Source organism: Acanthochromis polyacanthus, chromosome 3 (assembly GCF_021347895.1).
Source record: "Acanthochromis polyacanthus isolate Apoly-LR-REF ecotype Palm Island chromosome 3, KAUST_Apoly_ChrSc, whole genome shotgun sequence".
Classification (NCBI taxonomy): Eukaryota; Metazoa; Chordata; class Actinopteri; family Pomacentridae; genus Acanthochromis; species Acanthochromis polyacanthus.
Genome location: NC_067115.1, coordinates 23,880,115 through 23,897,700, shown reverse-complemented (window position 1 = coordinate 23,897,700; position 17,586 = coordinate 23,880,115). Strand labels below are relative to the sequence as shown.

At 40.9% G+C, this 17,586-nt stretch overlaps 1 protein-coding gene across 1 annotated transcript; it reads right to left on the bottom strand.

Moving 5' to 3' along the window:
* Positions 1–3,297: 3,297 nt before the first annotated feature.
* On the bottom strand, positions 3,298–17,586 carry pgm2 (phosphoglucomutase 2). The gene is made up of 13 exons (XM_022206060.2): positions 17,366–17,586; positions 14,227–14,394; positions 13,567–13,758; positions 10,533–10,616; positions 10,089–10,282; positions 9,652–9,841; positions 9,451–9,548; positions 8,105–8,285; positions 6,656–6,749; positions 5,885–6,014; positions 5,578–5,770; positions 4,681–4,814; positions 3,298–4,342 (listed from the first exon to the last, which is right to left on the bottom strand). The coding sequence occupies exons 1-13, from the start codon at positions 17,438–17,440 to the stop codon at positions 4,240–4,242; spliced, it is 1,836 nt and encodes a 611-aa protein (XP_022061752.1). The 5' UTR covers positions 17,441–17,586; the 3' UTR covers positions 3,298–4,239.

Sequence of the window (17,586 nt, the reverse complement as noted above, 5' to 3'; positions counted from 1 at the left end):
TATGCATGTTTATCATGTTAATTAAAAACTCACAAGACTCAATAAGCTCAAGAAAAAGCTACGCATTTCAAGCTCCACAGCATCGCCCAAATATCGCCTTCCTGCAAATGTGTGCGTGTTTGTGCCAAGTGTGACAGAGTCAGAGCAACAGGTGGTCAGCCTGACATCACCGCCACGTTTTTGAAAGGTTCGAGATTACAGCGATAACAGCAAGAGCTCACACACACAAACTCCACAACACAACAGGTGGCGGGCCACAGGAAGTGGTCTCCATGGTAACACAGTTCCACATCCTGCATGGTTGGTGTGAAGCTTTCTCATTTTGTCTCAAGAAAACACACACAGACACACACACACGTGAACAGCTTGTGTTTATATGTTCAAGTACAGCTAATTTGTGTGTGTGTGTTTATGCCTCATATTCTCTCAGCGATATTTACAGTAAACTACACAGTGCATGCGGGTTCATATATTCTAAGCCTGCAGGTATTTGTTACATGAGCCCTGACATGTGCGCATATCCTTCGTGAAGAGCAGGAGACAGTCTGAGATTAAGGGCAAACTGACTTTTGACCTATTTGGCTTCACATCAAATATCTTCCATTGTCTCCATCTCCCTAATTTGTCCAACTTTTTGGTATGACGGGCATGACATGCTATCAAATGTCCGTGGTCTTACCTAGACACCAGCTGCAACCACACTGTGCACATAGAGGCTTTGGGCCTCGTGTGCCATGTGGAGGAGAGGTGAAAGGAATAGAGGTCAGGGACATGTTGGTCAGCAGAGTGTGTCAATATACAAGCTATTAGTGGACTTCATGCTCACTGGTGTTTGTGCGTGATGTCGAATGCCGCAGAAGTATACGTGGGCGGCGTTCGTGCCAAAGCCAGATCCAGTTACTCTCAGTGGGAATGTCATAATAAATACTGATGCGGTCACAGCGAGTGCTCAGGCAGCTTTTTGTCCCACATATAAAAATAAGAAAGGTTGTTCCCAGGCTGATCCCTTCCCTCATCATTTTAATATTTACCTCTCTGCTCTGGAAACTAATCTGACATGTCATATCTCTGTGTACTCTTCTAGGCTAAGAGTTCTGTTGATATGTTTATGACTGACACATGCTGCTCTGTGCTGAGGCAGTCACCTCTGACTTATGGAGCAAAAGTCATTTTTGAGCAGTGCTTCTGCCACTGGAATACAGGAAAAGTTGCCCTTTTTGAGCTGTTTTAGTTGTACAGTGTCTGTTAGCTGACACAAGACTTTTCTAAGAGATCAATGTCTCCCATTCTCGTGTGCCAAATTCACTGCACACTTTGTAGCTTTGCTTTGTAATTGTTATATGGGTATGTTAGGGTGTGTCTTCACATATAATGCAGACAGGAGTGTAATATGTCGACAGTTCGAGACACTCTTGTTCATTGTCATGTCATCTGATTTGTGCACACCTACCTTGGTGCTGTCCTGGCATTGGAACACATAGCAGGCACAGTTTAGTGCGTCTCTCACCAGACAGGCAAAGCTGCTGGGCTCCTGGCTGTTGTGAATTAATTTGGTCACTTGGTGAGGACGACATTCAAACAGCACCGCGTGTGTCAGAGGGTCCCACACAACTCCCTCTCCCGGAACGGACACACACCGCACATATGATGCCGACACACACAGACAGACTGCCTGGTTACATTTAACAGGGTTCAACCGTCCGCCTCCAGAGCTTCCACTCCGCAGCCCAGCGCCTGGCTCCTTCTCCTGAGACCTGCTGATCTCAGCCACCACCCAGGGCAGCATGGCCATGGTGGTCAGATGGTGGACTGGCAGAGAACCGATCATTGTCAGTTTGTATCGTACCTCTTCCTCGTCTTCTTCCTCCAGCTTTCCCCCCCATGCTGCTGTCCTCCCCTGAGCATGTTTCTGAAGGTACTGTGCGGAAGAGTTGAGTTTTGAAAATGATGGACAGGAGCGGTGGTTTGAAGTAAGATTAGGACGAGATTTGTCTGAGCTTCCCGGCCTCGGGGCTCCATTCCTTCTTGGCTTCACCTCAAAGTACAGTCCCTCCATGATTTCTGTGACCAGAAGCGGCTACTGGCTGCCTCCGCTTAACCTGCAAAACATCAGTTAGAGGTCAGAAAAGCACAGCCACAGGCATGTGTCTGTGTATCTTACAGGATTTCAAAGAAACACAAACATGCAAACATTTACTTTGCAAATTACAGCTTTAATGTTGTAGCTGGATCTGTGCTCCACTTTGTTTTGGATGTAGAAGCAGGACAGTGAATCAGCTGAGGCTTGTGCTGTATTCAGGGGGTCATTTGGAGGGTACTACACAGTGATCACCTGCTCTTGTTTACCTTACTAGAGACACATAGCTGAGCTACCAATGAAGACTCAAGGGCACACAAACACACGACGGTTACACTGAGAACATCATATTTAGCCGGCTGCGTGTCGGACAGGGAAGAGCCGATCCCCACTGTCCTACATATTTCACAGGATGGGACTTTGAGATTTCCATGCGAGATTAGTGAGGCGAGGTACAAAAAGGTAAATAGCAGGAGATGATGAGAACGTCTGTGGAGACAAATAACGTCCACCATGTAACCAAAAGAATCGCGTTAAGATCTTAAATAGTAAAACCAAAGCGTTTTCTTACCTATCTCATGCTTGACCTTGCAATTTTCATTAATCCTTAACTTAGATCAGCGGGGACAGTGCAGGATACAATACAGCTCTGTCAGCTGCGCGACATCATGCGGAAGTGAAAAATTCATTACATATCAGAGGAGCACCGAGGCACATGTCCAATCCGACCGATTATTGCATTTTACGCAGGAAACAAATTTACGCGCAGGTTTACACAGATAGTAAACCATGCAAAATGAATGTACGTTATTCCCAAGCTGTACAACAGCACATGTAGTCATTCAACCAATATTTCATGTTCTCTTCATGCCGGTACAGCCTCCTCACCTGTTAGTTCGCTCCGGTCCGGTGTGCGTAGCGGCAGAAGAGTAGCCAAGAAAGGCTGTAGTGTGTCAGAGCGACCACACACGTACTAGCGCATATACACAGGAGAGAGAGAGAGACCTTTACATAGCTCTAGCTGTCTCTTGCTTGAGTTAAATATAGAATACAGGGCCAGTGCTACCTCCCTCCTCTCCGTCTATACTCAGATGGGGCATGACAAACGCATGATGGAAGCGTGCGCTGCCAGGAGGAGGATGCGCGTCTCCATGTACTGACGAATAAGTAAAACACACTTTAGTGTCAGTGAAGTTAATCAGACTATTTTTGCATCGAGGCATGTTACCAGTCGTGTTTATTGAGCAAAACAGTATTTTCAGTACAGCATTTTGGAACACAAGACACATACTGGCAGGCTGATAATTGCACCTCTAGAGCAGTCAGTAAAATAAATTCCCTCATAACGTAAAGTAAAAGGCTGCTACTTTCATATTTAATGTTACAAGGAGTCCCTTTGAGTTGTAATATTTATACACATCAAGGAATGAGCAGTGGGTGGATTCAAATAATGCTCAATGCCTCCACTTGGCGGTGCTCTAAGCTTTTAGGCTTGGTTTTATTCATCAGCAAACTGAAGTGACCCTTTCTTTCACAACTAGCACTGATTTACAGCTTCACTTTTAATGTTACACCTTCTTTCTAACCAAGATACTACACAGTCAAAGTTGAACAGTGGGTTAAAACGTACAGAAAAGTTACAGTTAAGGTTATAATAACAGTTCCAGCAGTTCTCATTTACACTTTCATGTAAACTCTTCTCAATAGCAGCAGAAGTAGATGCAGAAGCACAGTGTTGGAATGCATAATGGTTAATATATGTGATAACACAGGCTGGAAGCAGGAATGACTGAGGATGTAGAATGTCCGACATGTATCAGTGGTGGTTTAAAACGTGGTAAACTGAGCCCAAAATATGAAGCTGAGAGATGTTATGAATACTATATGTAATACAGTGTTTGAATCCTTAATTAAAACCCCAAAGTCACTAAACAAACTCAAAGTGGAGGTTAGGCGTAGCAATAACACCTGCAGACTATTATTTTAAAAATAAGTAGTAGTAGAAAACAGTAAAAAAAATAAAACAATGTGATAAATTGTCAAGTAACGTAGTTATAAATCAAATTCAAACCTGTATTAAACCAATAATCTCCTTTTGAGTAATTAAGACATTGTGCGAAATGCTGGTCACAACTTGTCCTGGCTGTTGTTGTCGATCAGAGCTACTCTGGCTTCGGCTGCAGTTTATTCTTCTCTGGCTCGAAGAAGTTTTCAACGATGGCGTCAACCAAGTCGTCCAGTTCCTTCTTCAGTAGTGTCACATCGCTGATAGAGACCCAGAGAGAGACAAAAAACTGAATATAGTATAATATGCGGAGCGCTACTTAGACTTTCCAGCTCAGGCATTAAGTTGGAGCAATTAGTTAACTCAGAAAATTATTAAGCAACTATTTTTCAAACAAAAATGTAAAAATAAGTATTTGTTGCAGCCTCTTCAGTGTGAGAATATGTTGGTTTTCTGTTTATATCATTGTACATTGCATGTCTTTGGGTTTTGGACTGCTGTCAGACAAAACAACACATGCAAAGCCAGTTAGGAAATCATGATTTTTATAGTTAATCAAGAGAATAATCTTTCTGGCTTGTTCTCTGCAGTGACCTACCCGTTACCAGGGGCAGCACAGAGTTCGGTGTAGTATTTGATTTTTGGCTCTGTACCACTGGTCCTCATGGTGGCCACACCACCATTAGAGAAGGTGAAGGTGATCATCTGACTGGATCTGGAGGTGGGAAGAACCTGAGAGAGGAGAGGAAGGAGTGGTGGAGGGGAGACGAGATGGAAGATGAAATAAACTTTAACCCTTTAAGGCCTACCATTGTGCAAGTCCGTCACGTCATATTCTTACATTTCTACATACTGGAGTGCAATTTTTTGGAATATTTTTATTTGCTTTATATCAATATAATCCTGATATCCCACGTTTTAATAATATGTACTGACTTAAGTCTTAATTACTACCATAAATTGCTTCGTGTTTTTTTTTACATATATTTCAAAATATAGACATTGCATAGCTGTATCCCTCAATTTTGCAAAAAAGTTGCACAATATCCTGTGGTCTCGTTTATAAAAAAAATTGTTAGATGCGCTCACAGGGTTAAACACCAGCTGAACAGTTTAATAACAAACGTTTCACATACACATATTTGAGGTAAAGAGGGGGCTAGTACTGTTGTATTTTTGTGGTTTCTGCATAATTGTGTGACCCTAAATGTATAAAAACTGAGTGAGTTACCGAACATCAAGTCAAAGTGAACTTGTTTTGGGAAACACCATGTGAATGGAAAGAAAAATAAAATATCTGTCTAGGCTCCATAACTGTAATCCCCTTTGTTTGTCCCCATGTTTTCTTGAAACTCTCGACTATTCCCGTCAAACAAAAAATGCCCTAAAGCTGCTGTTTAATGGCAGGCAACACACTGCTTGACTGGCAAAACAGGTTTCAGACATTTGTTGTGTTCCTAGTGTATGAACTGTAAGTGTTAATTTGTGCTCTCACCGCCTTTTTATCGGTTTGGTTGCTGTCGTAGCCGGTGGTCAGGTCTCGTACAGCAGAGATGGAGAAGCGACCACATTCGGTGGGATATGAGTCTTTCTGGCCACCATAGTTGCGAAGACGATCAAACAGACCGCGGATCACATCCTGGTCATGGCAGATAAAGTAGGAGTTCTTACTGATGTGGTAGCCATACCTGGCAATGAAAAATACAAGGAGGCAGAGTTAGAGTCTGCAGATAAGTTTCTTTAAGTAAAAAACTGAATTCAAAGTTTGCTAAGTGGTACTTATATATAGGTGTCTGTCTTACTCTTCATAGATGGTGGTGAGTTGCTGAGAGAGACTGATGCTTTTTGTGGCCAGATAGGAAACCATCTCTCCTGCTATGGCTGCACCACTCACTCCATCCTTGTCTAATACAGCAGAACAACACATATACCCTGCAATACACACACACACACACCGTTTCAGTTTATTCCCAGTATGTGTAAATCTCCAGTTGCTGTAGTCAGCTGTCACGACTTTTAGACACAGTGCGTGCAAGCACATGCGATTCTAATTACAGCATCATAATCTTGTTATGTGGGAATGCCCTCAACTATGTGATGTTGTATGTGTGACTGGACTTCTCTCATACTGACCCCAAATGACTTAACTTTAACCCAGTGCCTTGTGTTTGACCGTAGGCAGGGTTCAAATCTTCTAATAACCAAGACCGAGGTCCTCAGCTGACATAAGTCTGAAGTTTGTACATATAAACTTTAATGTGATTTATGATTTCCATGAACAAACAATATGCAACAGGGCAATGGCAGACCTGCCAACCTTGGCAAAATATTTTGCGTACCACTTATACACACACACACACACACACACACACACACACACACACACACACACACACACGTGGGTAGTTCATGAGACGCATGCTTTTAGACAGATCAGAAGACTGTAGACATTATGAGCATAAACTCTTTTAATGTGATACCAACAAGAATAAATCAGGACTTTTACCTCATGACTGTACAGTGGACAGTGTGTGTGTGTGTGTGTGTGTGTGTGTGTGCATCACTGTACATACCAATTGCTTCCTCAAAGGCAAACAGAACAGTCTTGCCTTGGTCCATAAGGTCTCTGGCTCTGTTTCCCATCCACTTGAACCCTGTTAGTGTCTCCTGTCCAAACATGTGAGAGACTATGGTGAGACTTTGCAGTATTACTCATTACTTTCTCTATTCCACTCTTATTTTAGATTACTTGTTTTTATTTTCTGTAACGTATCATACTTGCATCTTTCTAGTGGGCACTGCATTATCTAGAAGAAAATAATTTCATTTGGGATTAAAAAATGTGATTTTCTCTCATCTAAAAGCAATAGTCACAGTAACCATTGAGTGTATGTTGACATTTTCAGTGGTGAAGTCTGTATTCACCACTGCAACTTAAAAATGTGAGTGTCTTTAATTTCATTATTATGTAATATTCACTGAACACATTTTAACAAATAATTTTTCTAAAATACTGGAAGCATTTGCCAACAAGAGACCTCAATATACCAAAAATGTACTTAAGGCTATCTTCTTATAGCAGAGAACACAACTACTTTTGGATGTACGAGGACTTAAAATCTAGGAGAGAATAATTTCTGATCAGAGCAAAAAGCTGAGTATGAACCGACTGAATACTTAGGGATTGATTTGAAACAAAGCACACATCACCCAGCAGGTGGAGGAGCAGTAGAGAGAGAGAGGGAATGGACCAGAACTCTGCCTTTGATTCCAACTCATATGAGGGCAAAGTGAGAAGAAGAGACAAGCGTAGCCCATTTGAGATTCTTTTTGGAATGCCAATAAATGAAAGACAGCTGCCAGAAACAGTGCTGTGATGAAAACAATGAAAACTTTTCTAATTTGTCTTCTGCCTTCAGCTACATTCACAAACAAGTTTTTCTAACTTCAGAATGGATTTCAGCTGAATCAGATATAGGAGGATGTTTATGGTGATGGCCAGGTGTAAACTTCCTTTAAACGTCTTCCATTCTAAATTATTTTTCAAAATTACTTTGAGAATCAGAATGTTTTATGATGTGTTCATCTGTTTGATTTCACATAATTTATTCTCACTGTGTTTGTACTCAAACGTGGAATTCAATTAGTTTGGAAAAGTTAAAATGGGGGAAGTAAAATTCCATGTTTACTTGGGTGGGTGGTCCTTTTGTTTGACCTTTACATATGATATGCCAAAACAAAAGCCCTCTGTTGTCTAGTTGGCTTCAGGCAAAGGAAAAACATAAGATAAGGGACTAAATGACGTCTGTTTCTGACTATAGAGATACTTTTTGGACAACCAGTTCACACTAGTTTCCCTCTACTGCCATGAGGTGGGTGAAGCTGAAAACGATAAATGCTCATTTCTAACTTTATTTGTAGTCTTTTGCTGAGGAGGGGCCCATGTGCATTTGCGGACATTGCAATAAATATATGTTCTCTTTGCAAACTCACTGATTTACAGAATTTTTACAACATGCTACCTCAAAGTGGAAGCCCTCCTTCAGAGCGATGGCACGCAGTATTTTGGATGAGACGGTGCTCGATAGCATGTAGAGGTTTTTCACAGCAGCAGTGTCGGGGTTCTGTTGCCTCCAGCAGTGGAAGATCCACCAGCCGAGCAGCGCTCCCAACTCGTTACCGCTGAACACTCGCCACTGTCCACTGACACAGAGATGAACTCAGGTTACAGGAGGGCAGGCAAGCCAACAAACACAGCCTGATACAGTGTTTCAGCAGAATGAGATGATCAAAGCTTTTTTAAAACTGTCATACTGTAATAATGATGATTTTGCTTTATCACAGGTGAAGATACCTTTGAGGAAACAGAGGCCATTTCTCTGGTGTTGATTCTGGGGATTTTAAGGGTTTTAGTTGTCTCAGAAGGAGTTTAAAACAATGACAATTACCTAAAAATATTATTAGATTAAGTTAAACTTGGTCTGTTTTGGGCTGAAACTAAACTAGAACAGCACTCAGAGAGTGTACAGTACTCCACCAAGGCATCTCATTCCATGTACGGATAAGTCCTGTTAAGTCCGCAGCGGTGGATTTGTAGTAGGATCGCAATCATGTAACTGTCAGCAGGCAACTGATGTAGAGTTCACTTGTAGTCACAGTTACAGTGACTCCGTGTCGTAGTCAATGATACAGAAAGCATGGATCCAGACTATAAGCTGCATCACTGCCAAAATCTAATCAGTTGGTCCTTGTGTCATTTCTGATCTTTGCTGAAAATTTCATTCAAATCCGTTAATCCATTTTCGAGTAATGTTGCTAATAGACAGACAAACTAACGCTGATCGTCACATACGCCCGCTGCATTTCTTGGTGGAGTAATTAAATCCTTTTCAGTAAAAAGAATAAAATAGTTTTTATTTTTTCCAGTTGAGTTAGTCTATATTCTCGGCAGTGCGAGGAAGGCTGTAAAAAGGTGATGTAAGGAAATAAAACTTACAGAACTCAGTACTACTAAACATTTGCATATTTAAAATACAATCATATTTAACAAATTTTCTGCCTCATTATTACATTTTTAGACTCATGACCTCCAAAATTAAGGCGATGGCCTTGATTTTAATTCACTTTTTTCATGAAGTCATTGTCCATAAACTGCTTCATTACCGCAGTCAGTAAGTCATTAGAGTCATTTTAAAACTCATTTGCAAAGGAGTGAAAAATTAATTGCTTCAATGCTGCTTGGCGTATGTGTAGGCTGGACAAGAGCAGCAACTTGATGTGACAAAGCACACAATCACTGGCTGGTTTTCAGTCCAACACTGCTAAAATGTTCAACGGTGGAATTAGAAATGCACAGAAACACACACACCTCTCCTGCTTCTCAGCAATGGCCAGTCTATCAGCATCAGGGTCATTAGCCAGCACCACAGACGCCCCCTCCTTGTCTGCCAGCGCAAATGACAACGTCTGCAAAGCAAACAAACACATACAACACCATCAACCAAAACTCTACTCTATCTGTCTGGATGTGACAAACCTTTGCAGCTCTGCGTGAATGTCCGGTACATACCAGAACTCCCTCTCCCTCCTCAGGATTGGGATATTTGACGGTGGGAAATTCGGGGTCTGGGTCTTTCTGCTCCTCTACAGCGTACGGAGGGTGAAGATCAAAGGCCTTGAACGCTGACTGGACAAATGTGTGACCGACGCCGTGCACAGATGTATGCACAATTTTCACCTGTGAACTCTTGTTTATCTCCCTGTGAAGAAGAACAAGAATAAGTTAGTTAAAAAAGTGGATTTTAAGATTATTTTTGATCCACATTGACAGATCAATTTGTCTTTCCATGGCCTTCATGTCATCTAAAGGAATTCAAATGTTAAGCAGCAACACTGAATGATTACTAACAGTGGATTAAACAAAGTTTAATCCAGCTCTCTGGCAGCCCTGGGTGTTTTAAATTGTACATCCTGCACAATATGTATAGTAGTTTATCTATGAAGCACCTGTGATGACAGTGCTTCTGGATGGCTTTGAAGTATTGTGTGTTGACATCTTGGTAAGGGTCTTTGAGCAATGGGCTCTTCAGGGCCTCCTCTGTGTTCCATGACTCAGGCCAAGGCTCCAGGTTCTCCTCAATGGCTTTAGAGATACCTTTGTCATGAGGAGACACAATCTGGGCGCCGTTCTCCCAGTAAACCTGGGGCAGAAACAGAGCAACACAAGAACATACGATGCAGAAATTAATGGGAAGATAAATTAAATGGAGCTTTGTTCTGTTTAAGTAATAAAACAGTGGATGAATTCAGAAGAAACATTACTGACAGAGAGTTTAGATAAACATGTAACTTGGTGGTACAAGTAAGGGACACGGCCCAGCAACACCACTTTAAAAGTCAGGAAAAAAAAAACAACACATGACAAATGCTAAATAGGTTAAATAGCGTTACCTTGTAGCCGTTGTCTTGCTTGGGATTGTGAGAGGCGGTGACCATGATGCCTGCACACAGACCCAGGTAGGAAACTGTGAAGGGCTGCAGGGAGAAAGAAACAAAAAGATAATGGTAGACCATATATAATTTGTCATTTGTAATTAATATTAGGTAAATAAGGCAAAAAAATAAAAAACAAAATACACAAAGACAGCTTAATATAAACTTTGAGTAACGTGAGTAATGTGAAGGCACATTATCATCACTGTCACTAAGTTACTGTTGGTTAAAAGAGACATACACCCCCTGTCAAAAGTTTTAGGACACTTTCTCATTCAAATAAAGTAGAACCTGTCCTACAACTTTTGACAGGGGGTGTATCTACCAAATCTGGTACACATATGCAGCACATCAGGCTGAACAAAAAAGTCAGTGACAGCCACATTCCAAACCCAACAGGAAGTGAGCTATTTTGCGTTGAATGTCAGATTTTGCCCATTTTTCATTTTTTTCTAGAGCGAACTCCTCCGAGAGGGAAAGTCCAGTTCACCTCAAATTCGGCCAGTACATACAGGAGGCCTTAATGATCCAAAGTTATTAAAATCTTTTTCCAAAGTCAAAGGGCATGTCCGTGGAGGCCTCTGGAATTTTGATCCTTCGCCATGAAATTTCAAATGCTGTGTAAATGCGCTGAACATGCTCCAATCTTCCTGAAACTTCACATGTATGATCAGAGTCCTGCCCTGATCACATCCATACGATGAAATACACCCCCTGTCAAACGTTGTAGGACAGGTTCTACTTTATTTGAATGAGAAAGTGTCCTAAAACTTTTGACAGGGGGTGTAAACTGTAGCAAGCTATCACAGAGTATTTCCTAGAAATCAGTTAGCATTTATGGAAAATGTCCATCTTCACATGTGATCATTTTAGTCTCTGCTGAATCAGTGTTTCTTACGCAAGGGTGAATCGGGGTGAGTAAAAACAGCTCGCTGGTGGACTTCCTTTTCCTTTCATTTCTTGCTGTACACAAACCTTTTCCTGTTGTTAATCTACATAACTAAAGCAATAAACTGCAATCAATGTTCTACTGCAGCAGGAATCAAAACCAAACATTATATGCATGGAAGATGAAAAACTAAAACTCAGTTTGAATCAAACCTGGCTGTTTTGAGGGCGTAATTATTATTACTCACTCTTCCCACAATTACACAACAGAAAAGACTAATGCAATGTGAGCATGATGAAAGAGGCCAACAGTAACTCTCAACAGTGCCAAATTGGATTGTAGTTTTCAGTTGCAGGTCATTTTTTGTTTAAGAATGTGTTGCTTCATAGAGTCACTGCATAATCACTCTTACAAGCAGTCAGGCTAGTTTTAAATTAAGCATCTATATCTATACATAAGGGGTTAAAAAAGTTTATAGATTTAAACTTTGGGCTCCAAAGAGAATGTTTTGTATGATTTTGAGCTTCACTATATAGAATATACATGTTTAGAAGAGACACAGAGTTTTATGAGGGGCGTCTCCTTCACAGGCCTTAAACTGGGTATGACCTGGTAAGTCATATGTTCATTATGTAACATGTTATATACTTGGTGGTAGAGAGCTTTTTGAATGGAATTTGCCCTGTAGCTTCTGCCCCACTGTCATCCACCCCACTGGCAAACAAGAAAAATTGACTTGATTTGAATCTGGTGTTTTTCATGAATTCATCCACAAAACTGACATAAATCCAACATACACTGTCTGTCCAAAAGTAAAATCACCACTTGGATTTAACTAAGCAACAAATATGTAAGAGCTTTCCATTGGATAATTACTGCAGTGATGAATACGTTTCAGCTGCAACAAATTATTTAACTCTAGCTGATGTAGTGAGGAGCTTCTCATTTCTTAAACAACCATGTCAGAAGACATATCCTGTGGTCATGGAAAGGATGTTAATCTGTTTCAGAAGGGTCAAATTATTGGCCTGCTTCTAGCAAAGAAAACAATTAAGGAGATTTCTGAAACTAATCAGGTTAAGGACCGTCCAAAGCATTATTAAAACCTGAAGGATAGTGATGAACCATCATCTTTGAGGAACAAATGTGATCAGAACAAACTCTTAGATGATCGTAGGAAATAAATAGTAGAACTCACAGCTATGATTAATAGTGAAAGTAAGAGCATGTCCACATGCACAATGTGAAGGGAACCGAAAGGATTGGGACTAAACAGCTGTGTAGCTCTGAGAAAACCACTGATCAGTGAAGATAATCAGAAAAAAAGGGCTTCAATTTGCTCGGTAGCATAAAGATTGGACTCTAGATCAATGAAAGAAGGTCATGTGGTCTGATGAGTCCATATTTACCCTGTTCCAAATTGATGGGGGCATCAGGATAAGGAGAGAGGCAGATGAAGTGATGAACTCATCATGCCTAGTGCCTACAAGCCTGTGGGGGTTAGGGTTGTGATCTGGAGTTGGTCAGGTTCAGCAACATTATGTTCCTAAAGGAGGAGGTCAGCTGACTACCTGAATATACTGAAGGACCAGGTCTTTACATCAATGGAGCTTTTCTTCCCTGATAGCATGGGCATGTTCCAAGATGACGATGCCAGGATTCATGGGGTTCACATTGAGAATGAGTGGATCAGGGAACATGACACGTCATTTTTACACATGGATTTTCCTCCACAGAGTCCAGACCTCAGCCCCACTGAGAATCTTTGGGATGTTCTTTAGAAGACTTTGTCCGACTCTCCCATCATCAATATAAGATCTTGGTAGAAAATTAATGCAACTCTGGACAGAAATTAATGCTGTGGCATCGCAGAAGCTTACTGAAATGATGCCACAGTGCATGTGTGTTCTCAGAGCTAAAGGCAATCCAATGAAATATTAGAGTGTTTGACTTTTTTTTTTGGATGAGCAGTATACAAACATAAGCAGAACAATAATATTCAATTTTAAGGTGTTTCATCATTGGTGACTTTGTTGAATCCATGTGGCAATGTAAACAAAAAAAAAACCCTTAATGAGAAAAGTACAGAAATTTCAGTCTTACCACAAAGGGTGTAGGGGTGATGTCAGAGAAGAGGTGGACAGGGACCCCTCGGCTGATGAATACAGCTGCAGCCAGGCTGGCGAATCGCTTGCTGCTGCCCCCGCTGGGAGGATGAGCCCGAGCATCGAACCCAATCACCACCCCTCGCTCTTTGAGGTTCCCAAAACTCTGCTCCAGGTAGCAACAGAAACCCTGTCAGGGAGGAAATAAGAGAAAAGGTAAGAAAGTTATTAAGGCCCGAGGAACTGGTGTTCTGCTCTGGCTCATAGGGAGCAGCAAAGTTTTCTGTTATTAAACCTACTAGTAACCAGCAGAAGGCGTAAGACAGCTTTTGGCTAAACCTTGACTACAATAAATTACAATAATATAACTGAAAAGATATCAAGTTGACATGCTTCTCATTAGATGAAAACATGACTGAAAGCCTTTTACAACTTGTGGGGAGTCAGTGTCAAATATTACATGTAGGTTTGTAGTTACAGATTTATATAATGATCGGTGGCAACACAGTGGGACGTGAGCTCTGCATTCTACAACAATACTTCACTGTTCCTCGACTGCTTCAAACAGCCGAGAATAAAAAGAAATAACGTGCATCATGTTTGCCTTTGCATGTGACTCAGTGCTTAACGTGTAGCAGTAGCTTATCTATTAACTGACCTGCGTGGTCTGGATGATAGTGAGGTCATTCATACAGGATGTTCCGGGGCCCATGGCGGCTCTCAGTCCTGCCGTGCCAAACTCCATCCTGGAGGCAAAACATTTCTTCAGAGCCTCCACCGCTTTCTCCTTCACCAGGTCCTGCACCACTGATGCTGTTTTTGGGTTCTGGGGAAGAAAAATATTCGCAAATCTTGCTATAAATACAAAACGAACCCAACACAGATCAACATTTAAAAAAAAAAAAAAAAAAAAAAAAAAAAGGCATTTAGACCTTAGCTACAGCCCTGCCATGCAGTTACTATAAACTCCTAAATTCTTAGAATGTGTAGTTGACTTTTAATTTCAGATTAGGTCTGCAATTCATAATTTGCCATTTTTTGGTTAAGTATTTTTTGATAACGTCAGAAAATAGTGAATACTGGCCATCAAATTTTACCAAAGTTCATCCAAAGCTGAAATGTTTCAACCAAGAGGCCAAAACTCCAACACATTTAATATACTACCAGAGAACACAGCTATTCACATTTAAGAAGATAGAACCTTTACAGTTCTTGCAGCTTTACTTAGAAAATTAGCAAGAGTATGTGATTCTGGAGAAAAACTGTTGACTGCTGCACAGCATTAATGTGTGCACGGAGCACTGGAATAGAGTGGATCAGTTCCAGCCACTTCATAGCTGTGTGCAAACGCTAGATTCCCCCCCCCCATTCACTGAATTTGATGAGAAAGACAAACAATTCTTAAAATAAAAATAATTTATCAAAAATAATCCACATATAATTTTGAGCCAATTGATATGTATCTTTTTGAAAAAAGAGGCTGTTTATTGTCCGTACAAGCACCTACTTTCTGTAGAATTTTTTATTTTATTTATTTATTTATTTATTTTTTTTTTTTTTGGGGGGGGGGGGGGGGGTGCTTTCTGGCTTTCTAAATAAAGCAAAGAATTCCCAAAATGAGTCAAGCTGATTAGCAGTAGCCACCATAATAAGTTCCATTCAGAATGGCACTTCCTCTTCAAGTGGGCTCCTGAACAAACTGCGCTGACACTAATACTTTAACAGTTGTGAATCTGGGCCCTTCTCCAGTGTGACCTAAATTGGTGGCATCCCACGTCTCTTTAAGGCCAAGAACGGCTCTGTTTGTGTTGCTATGCTCTGTGTGTGTGTGTGTGTGTGTGTGTTACCACTTTAACATCATGTGACTGACCTTTTCTCTGTGAAATTACAAATGATCAGTATATGCGCCTATATGGACAGACTATAAGTTCAGCTGAACGGCAGAGAAAACGTGGCATGTGACTATTTCACCTTTATTGATGTATTATTAGAACTAATCTCATTTTTGTTAAGGGTAGCTATGCAAACTGATACACTATACTGTGTTTTTGAGTGACATGACAGATCTGCAGCTTGATTTAATTTATTTGGCTGCTGAATAAGGACAGAAATTGCTCACAAATCATGGAGTATGAGGTTCTGGTAATGTTGCCACAGAAAGCAGAGGTTTGTGCCTCCTTCACAGTGGTTTGGTAAGTCGACATCTTCCCAGGTTATGAATAATGTATCTATTTGACTTTTTTTCCATTTTCTCTTATTTATAACCTGTGTTTTCCTTTTAGCCAGGGCCTCTTGTGAGTACGTTTAATCTTTCCGATTATAACTGGAGCTACGTAATCCAGTACAGTTTTTCTTGGGTAGCCAGCAGACATATTTGGTATCAAGTATTATAGAGGGTTAGATGGAGGCAATTGATTCGCTGTGGCGACCCCTGAAGGGAAAAGCCGAAAGGAAAAGAAGAAGATACAGGGAACAGAGAATTCTTTGAAAAAGCAGCTCCACTTAAAAGGTTTTTGAGGTGTTTAACTGGTTACAAATTCTCAACCACTTAGTTAATTTACTTCCCAGTTAGTTGTGACTTTAAAGGACGATAAATCGATAGTGTGACCAGCACACAGACGCTCCTTTGACCAGGGACCAGTATAAAAAAAAAAGCACCTTAAAATGCAGCTTTTTTTTTTAAAATGACATGATGCCACAGATGACGAAAGAAAGACTAAAGACAGGTCTTGCGTGCGATTGATGCTGGTATGTCAGTTAGGGCCGTAACCAGGCCCATGATGGTCCACAACTCCATCATTTGTTGTCTAAAAAAACAGCTCACAAAACATGGTACGACCCACAATTTGCCACATGATGCTGTGGATGAATGTGTCAGACAATGTTATACTGTCCCCCCAAAACCTCCACCAGCTTAACCAAACCTTATTAAAACTACACATCACAGATGTATGGCACTATACGATGCAAATGTTGGATGGACTGATTTTTCATTTCTGGTCTATCTGTCCATTAACATATCCAGTTTATTTTACTTCTGTGTTTAATGACATCCATTCTATTGCAGAGATGCCATGAACTGGAACAAGAAATACTTATTTCCCCTATGCTGCAGCTAATTAGACTTATAACGCTGCTTCTTATTTATCTTGTTACACTTAACTATCTACTTATGTTACTGTTTTACTGTATCGGATTAAAAACACCACATCAAATTCCTTGTATGTGAAAACCTATTTGGCAATAAATCCTTTCCGATTTTGGTTTAAAAGAATGGATTTAATGCAATAAAATATTACATAATGAGTCTATATTCTAATTTAGTGCATTAATCACGTTATTGGTAAATTTATGTTCTGTATATGTAGAACTGTCGCCATGCCTGCGAATAAAAAGTCAGATTTTTGCAATTAAGCTGAGACTTCCTAACTACCTGTGAACTGAACTATGCTTCTGGCATCCCATCATGTATTTTAGAATCCCTTCACATAAATATATTCTCGAGTTTTTGAACAACAGGGGAAATTGCAGATCTGTAAGATAAAAGATAAAACATCATCACAGAGAAAAGTTTAGCTTAGCTGATTTCATCATACAACATTAGTGACAGCCGCAATGAGAGTAATGCAAGTAGTACAGTTCATTCATAGAGCTCACACTACACAATGCGACATCTATAAGGCATTTTTGTATTCACAGAAGTGTAGTCGGTGGACAGGTTGGTAATATTTAATTTGTTTAGTTTAACCGACAAACTGTCACAGCACATTAAGCTAGCTGGCTAGCCGTCAGCTCACCCGGTCGTACTGCAGCCACTGCCGGACAGCCTGCTCCAACTTCGAGTCTCCAAGCGAGGACAAACCGTTCTCCATTTCTCTTCTCGGCCCGAGTCAAGACACCGTCCGGCTATCTATCTCACCCTGAAACGTTTCCGACCCTGAACGGGAAGCCGCGTCTCTGGATCGAGCACCTGCGAGTCCACGACGCGGGGCGGAGCCACATCCTTACGTCACCACCT